This window comes from Procambarus clarkii, chromosome 6 (genome assembly GCF_040958095.1).
Source record: "Procambarus clarkii isolate CNS0578487 chromosome 6, FALCON_Pclarkii_2.0, whole genome shotgun sequence".
In the NCBI taxonomy this organism is placed as follows: domain Eukaryota; kingdom Metazoa; phylum Arthropoda; class Malacostraca; order Decapoda; family Cambaridae; genus Procambarus; species Procambarus clarkii.
In genome coordinates, this window is record NC_091155.1 from 31,366,489 (window position 1) to 31,388,806 (window position 22,318).

Below are 22,318 nucleotides of genomic sequence, written 5' to 3' on the forward strand. Positions count from 1 at the left end.
TTGACTGGGAACTAATACATAACAGTTCGCCTCTGTTCAACCAGCAACAATTTGAACACTGAAATTCAGGCAATTTGGAACAGATTGGCTGATCGTGTTTCAGGAGTCAGGAGGAGTCTCCTCTTGTAATGTTAAAGAAAAGGAGAGAGCGATCGCACACACTTCTTAGATTAGGTTCGAATCCTGAGCAGGGAAAGACGATTGGGCACCGTGCAAGTCTATTGGGCATCCTTAACTGTGCACCCGCAGGGACCTGGAGGTAAAACGTTTAGCAGATAGTGTTCTAGGGGTGAATATTAGTTGTGTCCGCTTGTGGCCGCGAGACTCCTCTTGTATCATACACTCACTAAGACCAAACACAGGCGGAAGGAGGGGCGGGGAGAGAGCCTGGGAGAGCCTGGGAGAGTCTGGGAGAGCCTGGGAGAGCCTGCGAGAGTCTGGCAGAGCCTGGGAGAGCCTGGGAGAGTCTGGGAGAGTCTGGGAGAGTCTGGGAGAGCCTGCGAGAGTCTGGGAGAGCCAGCGACAGCCTGCGAGAGCCTGCGAGAGCCTGGGAGAGCCTGGGAGAGCCTGGGAGAGTCTGGGAGAGTCTGGGAGAGCCTGGGAGAGGTAGGGAGAGCCTGGGAGAGCCTGGGAGAGCCTAGGAGAGGTAGGGAGAGTCTGGGAGAGTCTGGGAGAGCCTGGGAGAGTCTGGGAGAGTCTGGGAGAGCCTGGGAGAGCCCGGGAGAGCCCGGGAGAGCCCGGGAGAGTCCGGGAGAGCCCGGGAGAGCCCGGGAGAGCCTGGGAGAGCCTGGGAGAGTCTGAGAGAGCCCGGGAGAGCCCGGGAGAGCCTGGGAGAGCCTGGGAGAGACTGGGAGAGCCCGGGAGAGCCCGGGAGAGCCCGGGAGAGCCTGGGAGAGCCCGGGAGAGCCTGGGAGAGTCCGGGAGAGCCCGGGAGAGCACATAGTAATATGGTCAAGGGAAAAGATTATCCACCATTAAGCGTGTGAAGCCCTGGCGCTTGTTTTGGTCCGTTGGGGGTACCTTGAGGCAGGCCTTCTCTACCTATCATCTCCCTCTTACCTTACCTCTCACCTTCTCTCCCTCCCTCGCTCCTCCCCTCCTTTCTACACTTTCCCCTCCCCTACCTCCCCCTCCTCTTCCCACCCATCCCATCCCCTCCTCTTCCCCCTTGTTCAGAGTAGTTCAGGCAAGCGGATTACTCTGTTGGTTTATGTAAGATCTTTACACTAGTTGACTGCCTCTCTTATGGGGTACCTGCGCCAGGGATGGGAGCGGGGAAAGGGGAGGAATAGGATGTAAGAGAGCGAGGAGTAAGGAAGGGAGGCGTACAGGAGGTGACGGAGGAAGGGGGATAAGAAGAACAGCCGGGAAGGTCAAGACAGAAGAGGATACATAATGATAAGCGAACACTTAGATAAAAAAACGGCAGGAGAGGCGCTATCTCATCCAGGAGGGGACGGCGGGAGGGAGAGGGAAAGATTAGAGATACGAGGGGAATGTGGAAGAGGAAGGAAGAGTTGAGAAGGCAGTAACTGCCTGGCAGAGGTAAAGAGAAGGGGATGATGAGAAAGAGACGAAGGGAAGGAATAGACGAAGGTAAGGGAGGGAAAAGGACCTTCAGAAAAGCACAAAATGTAATGAGAAGGGAAGAAAGTGTGGGGGAAAGTGAGAGAGTGAGGGATGGTGAGGGAGAGAGTGAGGGATGGTGAGGGAGAGAGTGAGGGAGAGAGTGAGGGATGGTGAGGGAGAGAGTGAGGGATGGTGAGGGAGAGAGTGAGGGATGGTGAGGGAGAGAGTGAGGGATGGTGAGGGAGAGAGTGAGGGATGGTGAGGGAGAGAGTGAGGGATGGTGAGGGAGAGAGTGAGGGATGGTGAGGGAGAGAGTGAGGGATGGTGAGGGAGTGAGGGATGGTGAGGGAGAGAGTGAGGGATGGTGAGGGAGAGAGTGAGGGATGGTGAGGGAGAGAGTGAGGGATGGTGAGGGAGAGAGTGAGGGATGGTGAGGGAGAGAGTGAGGGATGGTGAGGGAGAGAGTGAGGGATGGTGAGGGAGAGAGTGAGGGATGGTGAGGGAGAGAGTGAGGGATGGTGAGGGAGAGAGTGAGGGATGGTGAGGGAGAGACTGGAACAAGCAGACGCGGGCACCCGTCGACCCGGGGGAGTTAACTAGGAAATTACGTCCAATGTGTTACATTATAAAGGAACTACTGTAGAGCCCCAGCCTTAACCCTGATCCAGCCCTACCACAACCCTAACCCAACCACTGGCCCAGCCCTAAAACTAACCCAACCACTGGCCCTAACCCAACCACTGGCCCAGCTCTAAAACTAACCCAACCACTGGCCCAGCTCTAAAACTAACCCAACCACTGGCCCAGCCCTAAAACTAACCCAACCACTGGCCCAGCTCGAAAACTAACCCAACCACTGGCCCAGCCCTAAAACTAACCCAACCACTGGCCCAGCCCGAAAACTAACCCAACCACTGGCCCAGCCCTAAAACTAACCCAACCACTGGCCCAGCCCTAAAACTAACCCAACCACTGGCCCAGCCCTAAAACTAACCCAACCACTGGCCCAGCCCGAAAACTAACCCAACCACTGGCCCAGCCCTAAAACTAACCCAACCACTGGCCCAGCCCTAAAACTAACCCAACCACTGGCCCAGCCCTAAAACTAACCCAACCACTGGCCCAGCCCGAAAACTAACCCAACCACTGGCCCAGCTCTAAAACTAACCCAACCACTGGCCCAGCCCTAAAACTAACCCAACCACTGGCCCAGCCCTAAAACTAACCCAACCACTGGCCCAGCCCTAAAACTAACCCAACCACTGGCCCAGCCCTAAAACTAACCCAACCACTGGCCCAGGCCTAAAACTAACCCAACCACTGGCCCAGCCCTAAAACTAACCCAACCACTGGCCCAGCCCTAAAACTAACCCAACCACTGGCCCAGCCCTAAAACTAACCCAACCACTGGCCCAGCCCTAAAACTAACCCAACCACTGGCCCAGCCCTAAAACTAACCCAACCACTGGCCCAGCCCTAAAACTAACCCAACCACTGGCCCAGCCCTAAAACTAACCCAACCACTGGCCCAGCCCTAAAACTAACCCAACCACTGGCCCAGCCCTAAAACTAACCCAACCACTGGCCCAGCCCTAAAACTAACCCAACCACTGGCCCAGCCCTAAAACTAACCCAACCACTGGCCCAGCCCTAAAACTAACCCAACCACTGGCCCAGCCCTAAAACTAACCCAACCACTGGCCCAGCAAACATAAGATGCAATAATCGATCAATGTGTCGAGAAGACGGGCTGTTCACAGCCGTCATTTGACTTTTTCGTGAGCAACCTTAACTTCATCTTCAGTATAGTTTAAAAGGTTGTGTTAATATGATGAACAATATGATGATGTTAATATGATGTAATGTCCCGTGCCCACTTGAGTGTGTAATAACCTGTACAGGAAGTATTGACTTGAGAGAGAGTGCTCTCGACACAAGTGTTGCAGAGAAGTGCAACACCCCCTCCCCCCCTCCCCCCCTTGAGGTAAACCTCTTGGTATGAAGCGTTCGGGGCAGGAATGGTTGTCAATTGTAGCCTGCAATGGTCACCCACTCAAGACACTTCCTAAGACACTCTGAAAATTCCCATTAACCTGAGACCTGTGAGAGACGAGGCCTTGGTGCCACACATTATGAGGCGCCACTGGCACCTACCCAACCCCCTCCACTTGAACACTACGTCACATTTTATCTTATAAATCCCACACGGCCAAAAACTGATGTACTAGTAAATGGTAGCTGGATATTAACATAAAAGTCTCGTTTTCTGTTTGTGGGTTTTCTGCGGCCAGATTCACGAAGCAGTTACGCAAGTACTTATGAACCTGCACCTCTTTCTTCAATGTTTGACGGCTTTGGTTACATTTATTGAACAGTTTACTAGCATGAAAACTTCCCAATCAACTGTTGTTATTGTTATAAAACAGCTTCCTGGTGCTTCGGAGTTCATTAACTGTTTAATAATTGTAAACAAAGCCGCCAAAGATTGAGAAAAGATGTACAGGTTCGTAAGTGCTTGCGTAACTGCTTCGTAAATGTGGCCCCTGACTGGTTAGGTTAGGGCAGTTTTTTGTGGTGGATTAAAGAGGACGAAGAGGCACAAGCGAAGGGAAAAGTTTAGAAATGGCAAATCGCTGACACTGTGTGATAAAAGTCCATGCTTGTCAGGGAGCTGCGAGTGTGTGTGAGGTTCATCACATGTATGTCAGCACATGTGTTTGGAATGTATTCCATTCCAAACACCTAGTGCTTGGAATGCATTAGGCAGTGATGTGGTGGAGGCTGACTCCATACACAGTTTCAAGTGTAGGTATGATAGAGCCCAGTATGCTCAGGAACCTGTACACCTGTTGATTGACGATTGAGAGGCGGGACCAAAGAGCCAGAGCTCATCCCCGGCAAGCACAACTAGGTGAGTACAACTGAGTACACACACACACAGAGGACTTCTCCACATGTTTTGATGTTGTTTGGCGATCTTTGTTATTGTTTCTTGTTGTTTAACGGCCATTATTGTTATTATTATTATTATTATTATTATTATTATTATTATTATTTTATAAGGAGGGAAAGGGGGGGGGGGAGGGTTCTGATCAGTATTTCATTTAGGAATTAAGAATTGTGGGAACCGAGGTTTTCATGTAGATGAGGCGCTTAATTGGACCACCAGCTGTGGGAGTGGGGCGTCTCATCTTGGGCCACCAGCTGTGGGAGCGGGGCGTCTCATCTTGGGCCACCAGCTATGGGAGTGGGGCGTCTCATCTTGGGCCACCAGCTGTGGGAGCGGGGCGTCTCATCTTGGACCACCAGCTATGGGAGTGGGACGTCTCATCTTGGGCCACCAGCTGTGGGAGCGGGACGTCTCATCTTGGGCCACCAGCTGTGGGAGCGGGGCGTCTCATCTTGGGCCACCAGCTGTGGGAGTGGGGCGTCTCATCTTGGGCCACCAGCTGTGGGAGTGGGGCGTCTCATCTTGGGCCACCAGCTGTGGGAGCGGGGCGTCTCATCTTGGGCCACCAGCTATGGGAGTGGGGCGTCTCATCTTGGGCCACCAGCTGTGGGAGCGGGGCGTCTCATCTTGGACCACCAGCTATGGGAGTGGGACGTCTCATCTTGGGCCACCAGCTGTGGGAGCGGGACGTCTCATCTTGGGCCACCAGCTGTGGGAGCGGGGCGTCTCATCTTGGGCCACCAGCTGTGGGAGTGGGCCGTCTCATCTTGGGCCACCAGCTGTGGGAGTGGGGCGTCTCATCTTGGGCCACCAGCTGTGGGAGCGGGGCGTCTCATCTTGGGCCACCAGCTATGGGAGTGGGGCGTCTCATCTTGGGCCACCAGCTGTGGGAGCGGGGCGTCTCATCTTGGACCACCAGCTATGGGAGTGGGGCGTCTCATCTTGGACCACCAGCTATGGGAGTGGGGCGTCTCATCTTGGGCCACCAGCTGTGGGAGTGGGGCATCTCATCTTGGGCCACCAGCTGTGGGAGTGGGGCGTCTCATCTTGGGCCACCAGCTGTGGGAGTGGGGCGTCTCATCTTGGGCCACCAGCTGTGGGAGTGGGGCGTCTCATCTTGGGCCACCAGCTGTGGGAGTGGGGCGTCTCATCTTGGACCACCAGCTGTGGGAGTGGGGCGTCTCATCTTGGGCCACCAGCTGTCGGAGTGGGGCGTCTCATCTTGGACCACCAGCTGTGGGAGTGGGGCGTCTCATCTTGGGCCACCAGCTGTGGGAGTGGGGCGTCTCATCTTGGACCACCAGCTGTGGGAGTGGGGCGTCTCATCTTGGGCCACCAGCTGTGGGAGTGGGGCGTCTCATCTTGGACCACCAGCTGTGGGAGTGGGGCGTCTCATCTTGGACCACCAGCTGTGGGAGTGGGGCGTCTCATCTTGGACCACCAGCTGTGGGAGTGGGGCGTCTCATCTTGGACCACCAGCTGTGGGAGTGGGGCGTCTCATCTTGGACCACCAGCTGTGGGAGTGGGGCGTCTCATCTTGGACCACCAGCTGTGGGAGTGGGGGCGTCTCATCTTGGGCCACCAGCTGTGGGAGTGGGGGCGTCTCATCTTGGACCACCAGCTGTGGGAGTGGGGCGTCTCATCTTGGGCCACCAGCTGTGGGAGTGGGGGCGTCTCATCTTGGACCACCAGCTGTGGGAGTGGGGCGTCTCATCTTGGGCCACCAGCTGTGGGAGTGGGGCGTCTCATCTTGGGCCACCAGCTGTGGGAGTGGGGCGTCTCATCTTGGACCACCAGCTGTGGGAGTGGGGCGTCTCATCTTGGACCACCAGCTGTGGGAGTGGGGCGTCTCATCTTGGGCCACCAGCTGTGTGAGTGGGGCGTCTCATCTTGGGCCACCAGCTGTGTGAGTGGGGCGTCTCATCTTGGGCCACCAGCTGTGGGAGTGGGGCGTCTCATCTTGGGCCACCAGCTGTGGGTGGTCCAATTTCTTGAGGTTGGGAAGGCTGGAGAGAACGCGCTGATCCAGGAGTAAAACTATCATCAGCTGCAGTAAGTTAACACTACCTTCTTGGCCTATGTACTCACCTAATTGTGCTTGCGGGGGTTAACCTCTGGCTCTTTGGTCCCGCCTCTCAAACGTCAATCAACAGGTGTACAGGTTCCTGAGCCTATTGGGGTCTATCATATCTACACTTGAAACTGTGTATGGAGTCAGCCTCCACCACATCACTTCCTAATGCATTCCATTTGTCAACCACTCTGACACTAAAAAAGTTCTTTCTAATATCTCTGTGGCTCATTTGGGCACTCAGTTTCCACCTGTGTCCCCTAGTGCGTGTGCCCCTTGTGTTAAACTGCCTGTTTTTATCTACCCTATCGATTCCCTTGAGAATGTTGAATGTGGTGATCATGTCCCCCCCTAACTCTTCTGTCTTCCAACGAAGTGAGGTTTAATTCCCGTAGTCTCTCCTCGTAGCTCATACCTCTCAGCTCGGGAACTAGTCTGGTGGCAAACCTCTGTAATTACCTAAGTGTAATTACCTAAGTGTAGTTACAGGATGAGAGCTACGCTCGTGGTGTCCCGTCTTCCCAGCACTCTTTGTCATATAACGCTTTGAAACTACTGACGGTCTTGGCCTCCACCACCTTCTCACTTAACTTGTTCCAACCGTCTACCACTCTATTTGCGAAGGTGAATTTTCTTATATTTCTTCGGCATCTGTGTTTAGCTAGTTTAAATCTATGGCCTCTTGTTCTTGAAGTTCCAGGTCTCAGGAAGTCTTCCCTGTCGATTTTATCAATTCCTGTTACTATTTTGTACGTAGTGATCATATCACCTCTTTTTCTTCTGTCTTCTAGTTTTGGCATATTTAATGCTTCTAACCTCTCCTCGTAGCTCTTGCCCTTCAGTTCTGGGAGCCACTTAGTAGCATGTTTTTGCACCTTTTCCAGTTTGTTGATGTGCTTCTTAAGATATGGGCACCACACAACAGCTGCATATTCTAGCTTTGGCCTAACAAAAGTCATGAACAATTTCTTTAGTATATCGCCATCCATGTATTTAAATGCAATTCTGAAGTTAGAAAGCATTGCATAGGCTCCTTGCACAATATTCTTAATGTGGTCCTCAGGTGATAGTTTTCTATCTAGAACCACTCCTAGATCTCTTTCTTTATCAGAATTCTTTAAAGATTTCTCACATAATATATAGGTTGTGTGGGGTCTATGTTCTCCTATTCCAAATTCCATAACATGACATTTATTAACATTAAATTCCATTTGCCAAGTGGTGCTCCATATACTTATTTTGTCCAGGTCTTCTTGAAGGGCATGACAATCATCTAAATTTCTTATCCTTCCTATTATCTTAGCATCATCAGCAAACATGTTCATATAATTCTGTATACCAACTGGTAGATCATTTATGTACACAATAAACATCACTGGTGCAAGAACTGAACCCTGTGGTACTCCACTTGTGACATTTCTCCATTCCGATACATTGCCTCTGATTACTGCCCTCATTTTTCTATCAGTCAGAAAATTTTTCATCCATGATAGAAGCTTACCTGTCACCCCTCCAATATTTTCCAGTTTCCAGAACAACCTCTTATGTGGAACTCTGTCGAAAGCCTTTTTTAGGTCCAGATAGATGCAGTCAACCCAGCCATCTCTTTCCTGTAATATCTCTGTGGCCCGATCATAGAAACTGAGTAAATTCGATACACAGGATCTTCCTGATCGAACCTCTGTGTTCGATCCTACATAGTCCTACTGGAAAGGCTTTCACTCACACACACACACACACACACACACACACACACACACACACACACACACACACACACACACACCTCTGTGTGTGTGTGTGTGTGTGTGTGTGTGTGTGTGTGTGTGTGTGTGTGTGTGTGTGTGTGTGTGTGTGTGTGTGTGTGTGTGTGTGTGTGAAAGCCTTTCCAGTTTCCTTATGTGTTTCTTCAGGTGGGGACTCCATGATGGCGCGGCATACTCTAGGACTGGTCTCACGTAGGTAGTGTAAAGCGCCCTAAATGTCTCCTTACTTAGGTTTCTGAATGATGTTCTAACTTTCGCCAGTGTAGAGTACGCTGCTGTCGTTATCCTATTTACATGTGCCTCAGGAGATAGATTAGGTGTTACGTCCATTCCCAGGTCTCTTTCTCGCGTCGTCACAGGTAGGCAGTTCCTCTTCATTGTGTACTGTCCCTTTGGTCTCCTGTCACCTAATCCCATTACCATAACTTTACATTTGCTCGTGTTGAACTCCAGTAGCCATTTCTCTGATCATCTCTACAACCTGTTCAAGTCCTCTTGGAGGATCCTACAATTCTCATCTGTCACAACTCTTCTCATCAACTTTGTGTCATCCGCGAACATCGACATGTAGGACTCTACTCCTGTAAACATGTCATTAACGTATATTAGAAATAGAATTGGTCCCAGCACCGATTCGTGAGGTACTCCACTCGTTACTGTTCGCCAGTCCGGCTTCTCGCCCCTTACCGTAACTCTCTGGCTCCTTCCTGTTAGGTAGTTCCTTACCCATGCTAGGACCTTTCCGCTCACAAGTTTGAATAGCAGTCTAATGTGCGGTACTGTATCAACTGTACAGTACACACAGTACAGTATTCTGTACTGTATGTGTATACTCACATAATTGTGCTTGCGGGGGGTTGAGCTCTGGCTCTTCGGTCCCGCCTCTCAACCGTCAATCAACAGGTGTACAGGTTCCTGGTGTGTGTGTGTGTGTGTGTGTGTGTGTGTGTGTGTGTGTGTGTGTGTGTGTGTGTGTGTGTGTGTGTGTGTGTGTGTGTGTGTGTGTGTGTGTAAGGGGAGCCGTGTGTGTGTGTGGATGCCGCCGGGTCGAGTCGGATATCGGCCACGACACCTGACACCCGCCCCCCCCCTCCTTCCCCCCCACCTCGCCGCTGTCCGTCTGATGGCAGACCTCGCCTCCTGACATCACAATCACCCGTCAACCATACAACAATCCTCGACTCATCACCCGTTCACCCGCCAGTCCTTCCTCATCCCGGGTCATCATCCCCCCCCCAATCACAACACACTGTGACTGGTGATACCTGGCCTCCACACCTGGCCTCCACAAACCTGGCCACCACACACCTGGCCTCCACACACCTGGCCTCCACATACCTGGCCTCCACACACCTGGCCACTACATACCTGGCCTCCACACACCTGGCCACTACATACCTGGCCTCCACACACCTGGCCTCCACACACCTGGTTTCCACATACCTGGCCTCCACAAACCTGGCCTCCACACACCTGGCCTCGACACATTTGTCCTCGACACACCTGGCCTCCACACACCTGTCCTCCACAAACCTGGCCTCCACACACCTGGCCACCACACACCTGGCCTCCACACACCTGGCCACCACACACCTGGCCTCCACACACCTGGCCACTACATACCTGGCCTCCACAAACCTGGCTTCCACACACCTGGCCTCCACACACCTGTCATCCACAAACCTGGCCTCCATATACCTGGCTTCCACACACCTGGCCACCACAAACCTGGCCTCTACATACCTGGCCTCCACACACCTGGCATCCACACATTTGGCTTCCACACACCTGGCATCCACACACTTGGCTTCCACACATCTGGGCTCCACACACCTGGCCTCCACATACCTGGCCTCCACACCTGGTCACTACATACCTTTCCTCCACACACCTGACCGCCACATACCTGGCCACCACACACCTGGCCTCCACATACGTGGCCTCCACACACCTGGCCACCACACACCTCTCCACATACCTGGCCATCACATACCTGGCCTCCACACACCTGGCCATCATACACCTGGCCTCCACACACCTGGCCACCACACATCTGGCCTCCACACACCTGACCACCACAAACCTGGCCTCCGCATACCTGGCCTCCACACACCTGACCACCACACACCTGGCCACCACACACCTGGCCTCCACACACCTGGCCTCCACACACCGGGCCACCACACACCCCTGGCTTCCACAAACCTGGCCTCCACATACGTGGCCTCCACACACCTGTCCTCCACACACCTGTCCTCCACAAACCTGGCCTCCACATACCTGGCCTCCACACACCTGGCCTCCACACACCTGGCCTCGACACATTTGTCCTCGACAAACCTGGCCTCCACACACCTGGCCTCGACACATTTGTCCTCGATAAACCTGGCCTCCACACACCTTTCCTCCACAAACCTGGCCTCCACACACCTGGCCACTACATACCTGGCCACCACACACCTGGCCTTCACACACCTGGCTACTACATACCTGGCCTCCACACACCTGGCTTCCACACACCTGGCTTCCACACACCTGGCCTCCACACACCTGTCATCCACAAACCTGGCCTCCACATACCTGGCCTCCACACACCTAGCCACCACAAACCTGGCCTCCACACACCTGGCCTCCACACACCTGGCAACCACACATCTGGGCTCCACACACCTGGCCTCCACACCTGGTCACTACATACCTGTCCTCCACACACCTGACCGCCACACACCTGGCCACCACACACCTGGCCTCCACATACGTGGCCTCCACACACCTGGCCTCCACACATCTGGCCTCCACACACCTGGCCACCACATACCTGGCCTCCACACCTGGCCTACACACACCTGGCCTCCACACACCTCTCCACATACCTGGCCATCACATACCTGGCCTCCACACACCTGGCCACCATACACCTGGCCTCCACACATCTGGCCTCCACACACCTGACCACCACACACCTGACCACCACACACCTGGCCTCCGCATACCTGGCCTCCGCATATCTGACCACCACACACCTGGCCTCCACACACCTGGCTTCCACACACCTGGCTTCCACACACCTGGCCTCCACACACCTGTCATCCACAAACCTGGCCTCCACATACCTGGCCTCCACACACCTAGCCACCACAAACCTGGCCTCCACACACCTGGCCTCCACACACCTGGCAACCACACATCTGGGCTCCACACACCTGGCCTCCACACCTGGTCACTACATACCTGTCCTCCACACACCTGACCGCCACACACCTGGCCACCACACACCTGGCCTCCACATACGTGGCCTCCACACACCTGGCCTCCACACATCTGGCCTCCACACACCTGGCCACCACATACCTGGCCTCCACACCTGGCCTACACACACCTGGCCTCCACACACCTCTCCACATACCTGGCCATCACATACCTGGCCTCCACACACCTGGCCACCATACACCTGGCCTCCACACATCTGGCCTCCACACACCTGACCACCACACACCTGACCACCACACACCTGGCCTCCGCATACCTGGCCTCCGCATACCTGGCCTCCGCATATCTGACCACCACACACCTGGCCTCCACACACCTGGCCTCCACACACCTGGCCACCACATACCTGGCCACCACATACCTGATCACCACATACCTACATTCGCAAAACGTTACTTCCTTGTTATTTAAACCACGTTAACGATAATATAACGTCCATACGACGTTTTATAAGCGTCCTTGAACGTAATTACGTTAGAAAAAATGTTTTGGTTACCTTGTGTCTTTGAGGCGAACGTTCCGTAAATGCTGGGTAAACAGAACATCAGAGAACATTGTGTGAACATCAGAGAACACTGTGAGCATCAGAGAACATTGTGTGAACATCAGAAAACACTGAACATCAGAGAACACTGTGAGCATCAGAGAACATTGTGTAAACATCAGAGAACACTGTGAACATCAGAGAACACTGTGAACATCAGAGAACACTGTGAACATCAGAAAACACTGTGAACATCAGAGAACACTGTGAGCATCAGAGAACATTGTGTGAACATCAGAGAACATTGTGTGAACATCACAGAAGAAAATTAATTCTTCAACCTTCCACAATAAACACAAATGTTACCTGTCCTCTTAAAAAGACCGTCGCTTTAGGCCGTTTGCCCGTATGGCGAATATGGACGTAATTTGAAAATGAAAAAAATATATATAAATTTGGGATATTTTTTTTCAACAACAGTAAGTTAAGGGTCTTCTGATAGGTTAGGTGGGCAGGAAATTCTCATAAAGTTTCAAAACTTTATGAAAAACGTTAATGAAAAGTTTCCTCTTCTAAGCTTGCCGAGTAAGCCGGACGACTCAAACAGAAAACGGAACAGTACGTCACTTTTGTGAGTCGATTTCATTTCAAATTACGTCCAAATTTGGCCATAGTGCGCATACCAGCGAAAAGTGACGTTATTTTTAAGAGGACGGGTTGCGTATACAGTCTTCAGGTGGGAGCTGCAGTAAGTGCCTGCAACCTGCATCCTCCAACAACATTACTGATCTACTTATTACCAAGGAAGTTTGGTTTCGGGTCAAACTGCAGTAATAAAGTTACTCTCGAAACCCTCCACAGGTAACCCTATTGCCCAATCTCCCCTTGCCCCTATTATTTCTCGATCATTAAAGTCCCTTCCAAGATCAGTTCCCACCTCGTTCAATGTACTAATCAATGTCTTAGTAAAATCAATGTCAACTAGTCGTAAAACCCTCACTATTAACTATGTAGATGGTGTTTTTTTGTTTTTTGAGATATATACAAGAGTTGTTACACTCTTGTACAGCCACTAGTACGCGTAGCGTTTCGGGCAGGTCCCTGGAATACGATCCCCGCCGCGAAGAATCGCTGTTACAACCAAGTACACATTTTACTGTTGCGTTAAACAGAGGCTACAGTTAAGGATTTGCGCCCAGTAAATCCTCCCCGATACCGGGGAGCTTCATACCGATTGTTCATACTAATACCCACCGTGAAATGTAAATAATCTTAAATTATATACATTGAGCAGGCGAGAGCCTTGGTCTTGTAATCAACTGAACTATATGTTTAACACATCTCTCACCCTGTCCATGGAGGACTGAAGAAAATGTATATATGTGGTTAGCATTGTAAATGTGTGGCCACGTCTGTGGTAGAAAATAATAATAATAAAAAAAAATCAACGCTGAAAACGCTAAAGTCTTTAACAGGCAAATTGGTAATTGCAAAAGTGAACCACAGACACTGAAGAATGATCACATAACCAACAGACTATGTCTCCTTATTCACTCACATTGGTGTCTCAGTCCCTTGTACCGTAACTGCAGTTTAAAAAGTTACATCAGCACTGTAAAAACAGTCACAAAGTTCTCAGAGCTGTAGTTAGTGGGGTACAGCCCTCAGAGCGGTGTTAATATTAGTACAGTAAAAATGCTGCACTTACCATACATAAGGTCGGTGATAGACTATCATGCACCAGCCTCAGTTCTACATCATGGCAAAAGTCTTAACAGACTGGACAAAATTCAAAATGAAGTCCTCAGAATTATATTTGTGTCCAATAACCACCAAAGTTCTCAATATACGGAAATTAAATATATCAAGCATTCAGGATATAATATTGTAAATCAATCTTATGATGGGATTAAAGCTTCAGCGTGATACTGTAAATAACACTGTATCAGGTGAGCTGCTAGAACACTTGCGCAGCGTAACTAGTGACTTTAGATGGGCTCAAAGAACAGCCACTCATTATAAATGAACAAATCGACAAAGGTCGTGACGAGGGTTCGAACCTACGTCCGAGAGGCTCCCAGACGCTACCTTAATCGACTGAGCTACGACATGGTAAAAGAATTGCAACCGGGAATTTATTATAATGTTGGGTCTGCACGATGTATGTGAAGATGAAAGAGTGCATTACTGTCTTCCACTCTTTGTTAGGTGTGCAGGTTAAATGTACATAAATTGTTAATGTTAAAATCTTCTCCGAGGTCTGATTAAGACCTGTGCTTTCTGCAATCATTTTTGCGCTACCGCTCACGGGACAGATCATCTCCTGCACCACTATCACCACCACCACCCCAACACCACCACCCCAACACCACCACCAACAACCATCACCAACAACCACCACACCACCACAACCTCGGAGAGCGAAGCACCGCCCAATATCTACCGTTGTACTCGCCTGTTTGGCACTAAATATCTGAATATTTTATACCACACTTTTTAAAGGGGACGACTCGATAGGGCACTCGGAAGCCCCCGCATCCCCAGCTGGTGGCACCACCAGCCACAACCTCGAATAATTCCTGGGAATTAACAAACTCCTCGAGCTTGAAGCAGCAGCAGCAGCAGCAGCAGCAGCAGCAGCAGCAGCAGGAAGGGGAACCGTCAATATTGCCCAAGAGCAGCGGCGGCATGATGACACGAGAGTTATCAGGCCCTGAGGCTCGTCCAGCTGGTGGAGGATGGCCTATAGCGCCTTACAGTATATAATAATGCATTGCTCATGTATGTATGTATATACTAGGAGGGGTACCAGGCTGCACCCGGCTCTCTACATCTCCCCTTTCCTCTCCCAATCTCCCCTATTCTCATCTCTCTTTCCCAATCTTCCTATCTTCACAATACTCCTCTCCTACCCTTCACCACCTTCCTTACCCTTTACCACCTTTCCTACCACTCGGGAACATGAGAGGGGAAGGACAGGAATTCACTATCTCCATTCCGTTCACTGTTGGCTTCTACCTGAGCTGTGTTGGGTCCAAGCTGTCTGAGAGAGTATTCCTGCCACACTGACCACTGTGGCGCACTGTTAGTTAACACTGCAGATCCAAGAAGTACCCCAGCTGCTGCTGCTGCTGCTGCTGCTGCTCCTGCTGCTGCTGCTCCTGCTGCTGCTGCTGCTCCTGCTGCTGCTGCTGCTGCTGCTCCTGCTGCTGCTGCTGCTGCTGCTCCTGCTGCTGCTGCTGCTCCTGCTGCTGCTGCTGCTGCTCCTGCTGCTGCTGCTGCTGCTGCTGTACACACCCATACCGGAGTCTTCACTGGCACGGAAACGTAACACATATATATGTACTACATTAGGCCTCAGACAGCGTGAATTAGGCCCGAGAGGCTTAAGTTAGGCTTTATCACCAATACAAATATATATATATATATATATATAAAACTTTTTTAAATTCGTCAAAAATTCAGTAAAACGTTTACCTTCTAGTGGACCCTCACGACACACTGGTACTTTCCACCACATAGTACTTTCAGTACTTTCATTTTAGAAGTCTGGGAGGTGGCCGCTCTGAGCTCCGTCCGTGGGGCGGGATCAGCGCCTCTGTTCTGTGTTCATCACACACACATGTTCTCTCTCAGTGTTCTCTGATGGCTCCCTCAGTCTCTCTCACTTGCTTTCCTTTTCGTTGAGAGATCAATTCCTCTTTTGGTGGACTTCACGCGGGTTTGTTGTTGTTTTGAGAGTGTTTCTTATTGTTTTCGTCCCATTCTCTGTTGCTTAGATTTGATATTCCTTTGTTGATATTCCTCACGGCTGGACGGGCATGTTGCAACCATCCTTGCTAACTTCTCTCCCTTCCCTCCCCTCTCCTCCCCTTCTCTACCTTCCTCCCTCTCTCTTCCCCTTCTCTACCTCTCCTTCTCTACCTTCCCACCCCCTCTAATCTTCTCTACCTTCTCACCCTCTCACCATCCATTCTTTTCTTCCTCCGTCTCCCCTGAAAAAAGTCCTTCCCGATCCAGTCCTCTCTCCCTCCCTCTCTGCTCTCCCCTCATCCCCCCCCACCCCCCTAAGCCGCCCCCATCAACCTGCCTTCCAGGCCTCGCCGCCGTCACCTGATCCCAAGCTCGCTTTTTAAACAATCGATCAAACTACTGATTATTTAATTATGACTCCATATGGCGGTAACAGTAGCAAGGGGGGAGGAGGGATGGTTGGGGGGGGGAGAGAGAGAGAGAGAGAGAGAGAGAGAGAGAGAGAGAGAGAGAGAGAGAGAGAGAGAGAGAGAGAGAGAGAGAGAGAGAGAGAGAGAGAGAGAGAGAGAGAGAGAGTTAACATCCCAATTTTCGTTGTTTAAGTTAGTCACACGGTTCCTTGTCTCAGAGTTACAGTGTTCACCGTCCCTCACAGTTACAGTATTCACTGTCTCACAGTAACAGTGTTCAGTGTCTCTCACAGTCACAGTGTTCAGTGTCTCTCACAGTCACAGTGTTCACTGTCTCTCACAGTCACAGTGTTCAGTGTCTCTCACAGTCACAGTGTTCAGTGTCTCTCACAGTCACAGTGTTCACTGTCTCTCACAGTCACAGTGTTCAGTGTCTCTCACAGTCACAGTGTCCACTGTCTCTCACAGTCACAGTGTTCAGTGTCTCTCACAGTCACAGTGTTCAGTGTCTCTCACAGTCACAGTGTCCACTGTCTCTCACAGTCACAGTGTTCAGTGTCTCTCACAGTCACAGTGTTCACTGTCTCTCACAGTTACAGTGTCCACTGTCTCTCACAGTCACAGTGTTCAGTGTCTCTCACAGTCACAGTGTTCAGTGTCTGATGACGAAGAATTATCACAGTGCAGAGGAGGACACGGGGGTAAAGTTTTCTGCCGAGTTTCTGATCTCCGAGTCAAGTGGTCACCCCACAAGAGGGCGTCTACGATAAACTCTGAACATAAAGTGTCTCACTAGCCAATCAGAAGTCTTGAGTTGGTTTGACCATTTCTCTGATTAGCAGTAATTGATCACCAAACAAGCACACAACTGACCAATAAGTTAAGAGCAAGGCAGTAACAGAGCGGAACACATTTGGCTCACTGACAAAAAATAAATCATATATTTTGTTAGAATATCCAGAGTTGAGGAAGTGAAGCGTTGCTAGCGTAGGGCGGTCACGGGCATAGAGCCAGGCCCAAGAGCTGGAGCCATGGTGGAACGCACCTGACAAACAAGGCCAAGTTTTAAGCTATGTAGTCGTTGGCACACAGCGCTTGAGCAGCAGCTGAGAGGCCTCGTAAACAACCCAATCCCGCCTCAATTCCCCCGAGGGAGGAAATAATCTACGAGGCTCCATCCTGGTCAAGGCGCTCACTCGCCCCACAGGTGGAAGAGTTCACGGTGTTTACATATGACGTATGTATGACGTACGACGTATGTTTACATATGACGTATGACATATAAGGGAGCCAGTCGGCCGAGCAGACAGCACACTGGACTTGTGATTCTATGGTTCCGGGTTCGATCCCGGGCGCCGGCGAGAAACAATGGGCAGAGTTTCTTTCACCCTATGCCCCTGTTACCTAGCAGTAAAAAAGGTACCTGGGTGTTAGTCAGCTGTCACGGGCTGTTTCTTGGGGGTGGAGGCCTGGTCGAGGACCAAGCCGCGGGGACACTAAAGCCCCGAAATCATCTCAAGATAACCTCAAGATATGGGGCATGACGGCTCACTATGGCAACAACTCCACACTGTTATTGTAATTGAGTAAATGTTTTTGTTTAATTAAAGTATTAATGTGATTTATTAATAAATATATGAAGTATTTTGAAAATGTTGCTTGGTTAGGTATTCATATGATGGTTACTACACGAGCCTGTAGTACCGTGGGGTGTTCAACACGGGCCTGTAGTACCGTGGGGTGTTCAACACGGGCCTGTAGTACCGTGGGGTGTTCAACACGGGCCTGTAGTACCGTGGGGTGTTCAACACGGGCCTGTAGTACCGTGGGGTGTTCAACACGGGCCTGTAGTACCGTGGGGTGTTCAACACGGGCCTGTAGTACCGTGGGGTGTTCAACACGGGCCTGTAGTACCGTGGGGCTTTCAACACGGGCCTGTAGTATCGTGGGGTGTTCAACACGGGCCTGTAGTACCGTGGGGTGTTCAACAAGGGCCTGTAGTATCGTGGGGTGTTCAACAAGGGCCTGTAGTATCGTGGGGTGTTCAACAAGGGCTTGTAGTACCGTGGGGTGTTCAACAAGGGCCTGTACCTGCTTGATACCTGCTTTATGGGGTTCTGGGAGTTGTTCTTCTCCCCAAGCCCGGCCCGAGGCCAGGCTCGACTTGTGAAAGTTTGGTCCACCAGGCTGTTGCTTGGAGCGGCCCGCAGGCCCACATACCCACCACAGCCCGGCTGATCCGGAACTTCTCTTAGAAAACAGTCCAGTTTTCTCTTGAAGATGTCCACGGTTGTTCCGGCAATATTTCTTAATAGTCGCTGGGAGGATGTTGAACAACCGCGGACCTCTGATGTTTATACAGTGTTCTCTGATTGTGCCTATGGCACCTCTGCTCTTCACTGGTTCAATCTTGCATTTTCTTCCATATTGTTCACTCCAGTACAAGGAGTATTCACTGTAGTACTGTGGGGTGTTCAACAAGGGTTATTTAACATAATCTAAAACCCTAAAGAAGATTATCTTAAATAAGCTGAGCCTAATGACTGTCTCACGGTGTAACTGCAGCTCCTGGACTGCAAACTCAGAAGAGGCGCTCTCTCAGATGGTCCTCGGAGACCTTGCAACTACCTAACAACGTAACAATCCCGACAGTTTCTGTGTCTCTCCATCTGAAGAGATTCTTCCAGCTGGTCTAAGTCAACACAAGTAATTAGCTGCGTGAATATGGGAATCTGCCAGTCAGTCAGGGCGTTTGACAACTGAGTGGACAGCGTTTCGGATTCGTAGTTCTGAGGTTTCGGGTTCGATCCCCGGTGGAGGCGGAAACCAAAAATGAGCAGAGTTTCTTTCACTCTGATGCCCCTGTTCACCTAGCAGTAAATAGGTACCTGGGAGTTAGACAGCTGCTACGGGCTGCTTCCTAGGGAGGTGTGTAACAAAAAGGAGGCCTGGTCGAGGACCGGGCCGCGGGGACCCTAAGCCCCGAAATCATCTCAAGTCGACTATTGGCTATCCTGGCTTCTCTGTGGATATATACGTAAGGGAACGAATCCACAAGGGCCGTGACGAGGATTCGAACCTATGTCTGAGAGCATCCCAGACGCTGCCCTAATCGACTGAGCTACGACATGGTAAAAGAATTGTAACCAAAAATTCTACTGAATTTACTTGGATCCTGCAGCCTCTCCGAGACACAAACCAGGATTTTACACTGTCGTAGCTCAGTCGATTAAGGCAGCGTCTGGGATGCACTCAGACGTAATTTCGAATCCTCGTCACGGCCCTCGTGGATTTGTTCATTTGATGCATCACGATATTGTGATTTGTGTGTGTAATACGTAAGAGCTTCCTTTAGTCCCCTGACTATCTCCAAGCCTTAGGTGTTCTTGCTGGTTGGTCAGTAAGCTGCTGTGGTGGGCGTAATATTTCTCCCGCGATTATTAAACCTTAAGCCCCACACCAGCCCAGTACCGCGCACGCGCACGCGCACACACACACACACACACACACACACACACACACACACACACACACACACACACACACACACACACACACACGCACACACACACACGCGCGCACGCACACACACACACACACACACACACACACACACACACACACACACACACACACACACACACACACAAACACACACACACACACACACGCGCACGCACACACACACACACACACACACACACACACACACACACACACACACACACACACACACACACACACACACACACGCGCGCACGCACACACACACACACACACACACACACACACACACACACACACACACACACACACACACACACACACACACACACACACCTGTCACCTGATCTACGGTAACTGGTAACTAGTAACCAGCTCTTGGGCTGGTTACCAGTATACCAGCCGACTCCTCCTGTATGTGACTTAAGACAAACACTCGCATGTGTGCTGTTGCGGGTCCAAGCACCACTTCGATGCGCCTTCTCACATGGGCGTTGAGACGAGCGACTTACCTTCTAAAGACAATTTATTCAATGAAAGATAACAAGCACTTGTTAGCTGCCTCCAGTGTTATGTGATCGTCGCGCCCGGCACTCCAACACCACCGCTGACTTGTTGAGCGACACCAACACCACCACTCTGGCACCACCACCACCCACCAACTGTGTAACTATTTTATTGACTCAGGTGTTCTGGACGACATCCTAACAATTTACCCAAAATTTGCTTGTCCATTTTAAAGAATGAAGAACAATTTCTATTTATACTCTAAGCTGCATCACTTATGAACCCATCCCTGCCCTTGTGTGGCAGTGCACAATAGAAAGTTGTTGTCACATATCCACACATTAAAACATTGATTGTAACCGTGATATATATGTGCTTCAGCCTACAGTTTAGACCTATTGTCTTATGTATGACCCTCTGTCCTGCGTGACAGTGAATACTAGCATTAACCTCAATTTAATAAGACTATCAAAATCCTCAGATTAGGCAAAATTGTAATTAATTTTGTCAATAAAGATGTTAATAATAATAACCACTCTGGCAGCCAAGACCACTTCACAGCCCACCCCCAGGCGAGGCTCGTCCCAGCTGAGGCCAGCACCCAAACACGTCTTGTCACGGGCTCACCATAGCCCGTGCTACTTGAAACATTTTGTTCCAAGTAGCGAATCTTAAACAACAACAACATACGTCTTGTGTATTCAATTTAACGTGTTGTGTGTTCATAATCCGGATATAATATTATACGTCACAGTTATAAGTATAGTTAGACCTAGCTTATGTTAGGTTAGGCGTTTAGGGTCTGTTAATAATAATTTGTATGTGCGTTGGTGAAATATTTCAACCCGTCCTCGACTCAAGTCCATTACATCCAGCGGTCAACCCCACAGACGCATTCATAAATTTTAACATGCTGTTCATTCAAAACGGGAATTCTCTCAAGTATAAATTAATATTATAATATATTAGCATATTGTATAAATATATAGGCATAGGATAGATTAGGTCAGGTGTTTAGGTTCTGTTGGGGATTATTTGTATTTGTAGTACGTGGGTGAAGCATTTACAGCGTTGTGGTTCGAACAAAATTCGTCAGTGAAGCACTTGTTCCGGATATGTTCGAACGTCAGCAGTTGTGAGTCGTGTGTAAACCGCTTTTCATTCATAAACAGGGGGTTTGGCGGGTGGATGGAATCACTTTTGGATCTTTGTTTGGAGGACGGGTTGAATATTTATTGAGACGAGATTTGAACACAAGACGCAAGCGAACCACTATTTGAAAAAAGTTCGAAGGTCGTTGGTGTGAGTAGTCAGCCCGTCCTCATAAACAAAGGCCAAAGTCCATTCCATGCACCCGCCAACCCCGCTGTTTATGAATGAAAACCGGTTTACACACGACTTACAACTGATGACGTCCGAACACTTCCGGAACAAGTGCTTCACTAACGACTTTTGTTCGAACCACAACGCTGTAAATGCTTCACCCACGTACTACAAATACAAATAATCGCCAACAGAACCTAAACACCTAACCTAACACCTAACACCTAACACGACCAATGCCGAAGTATGCACAGTATGCTAATATATAATAATATTAATTTATATCTGAGAAAATTCTTGTTTTGAATGAACAGCATGTTAAAATTGATGAATGCGTCTTTGGGGTCGACCGCTGGATGGAATGAACGTGGTGTGAGGACAGAATGTGTTGATGAGGACGGGCTGTGTTGATGAGGACGGGCAGTGTTGATGAGGACGGGCTGTGTTGATGAGGACGGGCTGTGTTGACGAGGACGGGCTGTGTTGACGAGGACGGGCTGTGTTGATGAGGACGGGCTGTGTTGACGAGGACGGGCTGTGTTGATGAGGACGGGCTGTGTTGACGAGGACGGGCTGTGTTGACGAGGACGGGCTGTGTTGATGAGGACGGGCTGTGTTGACGAGGACGGGCTGTGTTGACGAGGACGGGCTGTGTTGACGAGGACGGGCTGTGTTGACGAGGACGGGTTGTGTTGATGAGGACGGGCTGTG

At 50.5% G+C, this 22,318-nt stretch overlaps 1 protein-coding gene across 1 annotated transcript; it reads right to left on the minus strand.

Annotated features, from left to right (window-relative positions):
• Positions 1–231: 231 nt before the first annotated feature.
• On the minus strand, positions 232–3,336 carry LOC138355773 (uncharacterized). Its single transcript, XM_069311270.1, has 2 exons — positions 3,260–3,336; positions 232–907 (listed from the first exon to the last, which is right to left on the minus strand). Exons 1-2 carry the CDS (start codon positions 3,334–3,336, stop codon positions 232–234), a joined length of 753 nt encoding a protein of 250 aa, XP_069167371.1.
• Positions 3,337–22,318: the final 18,982 nt, after the last annotated feature.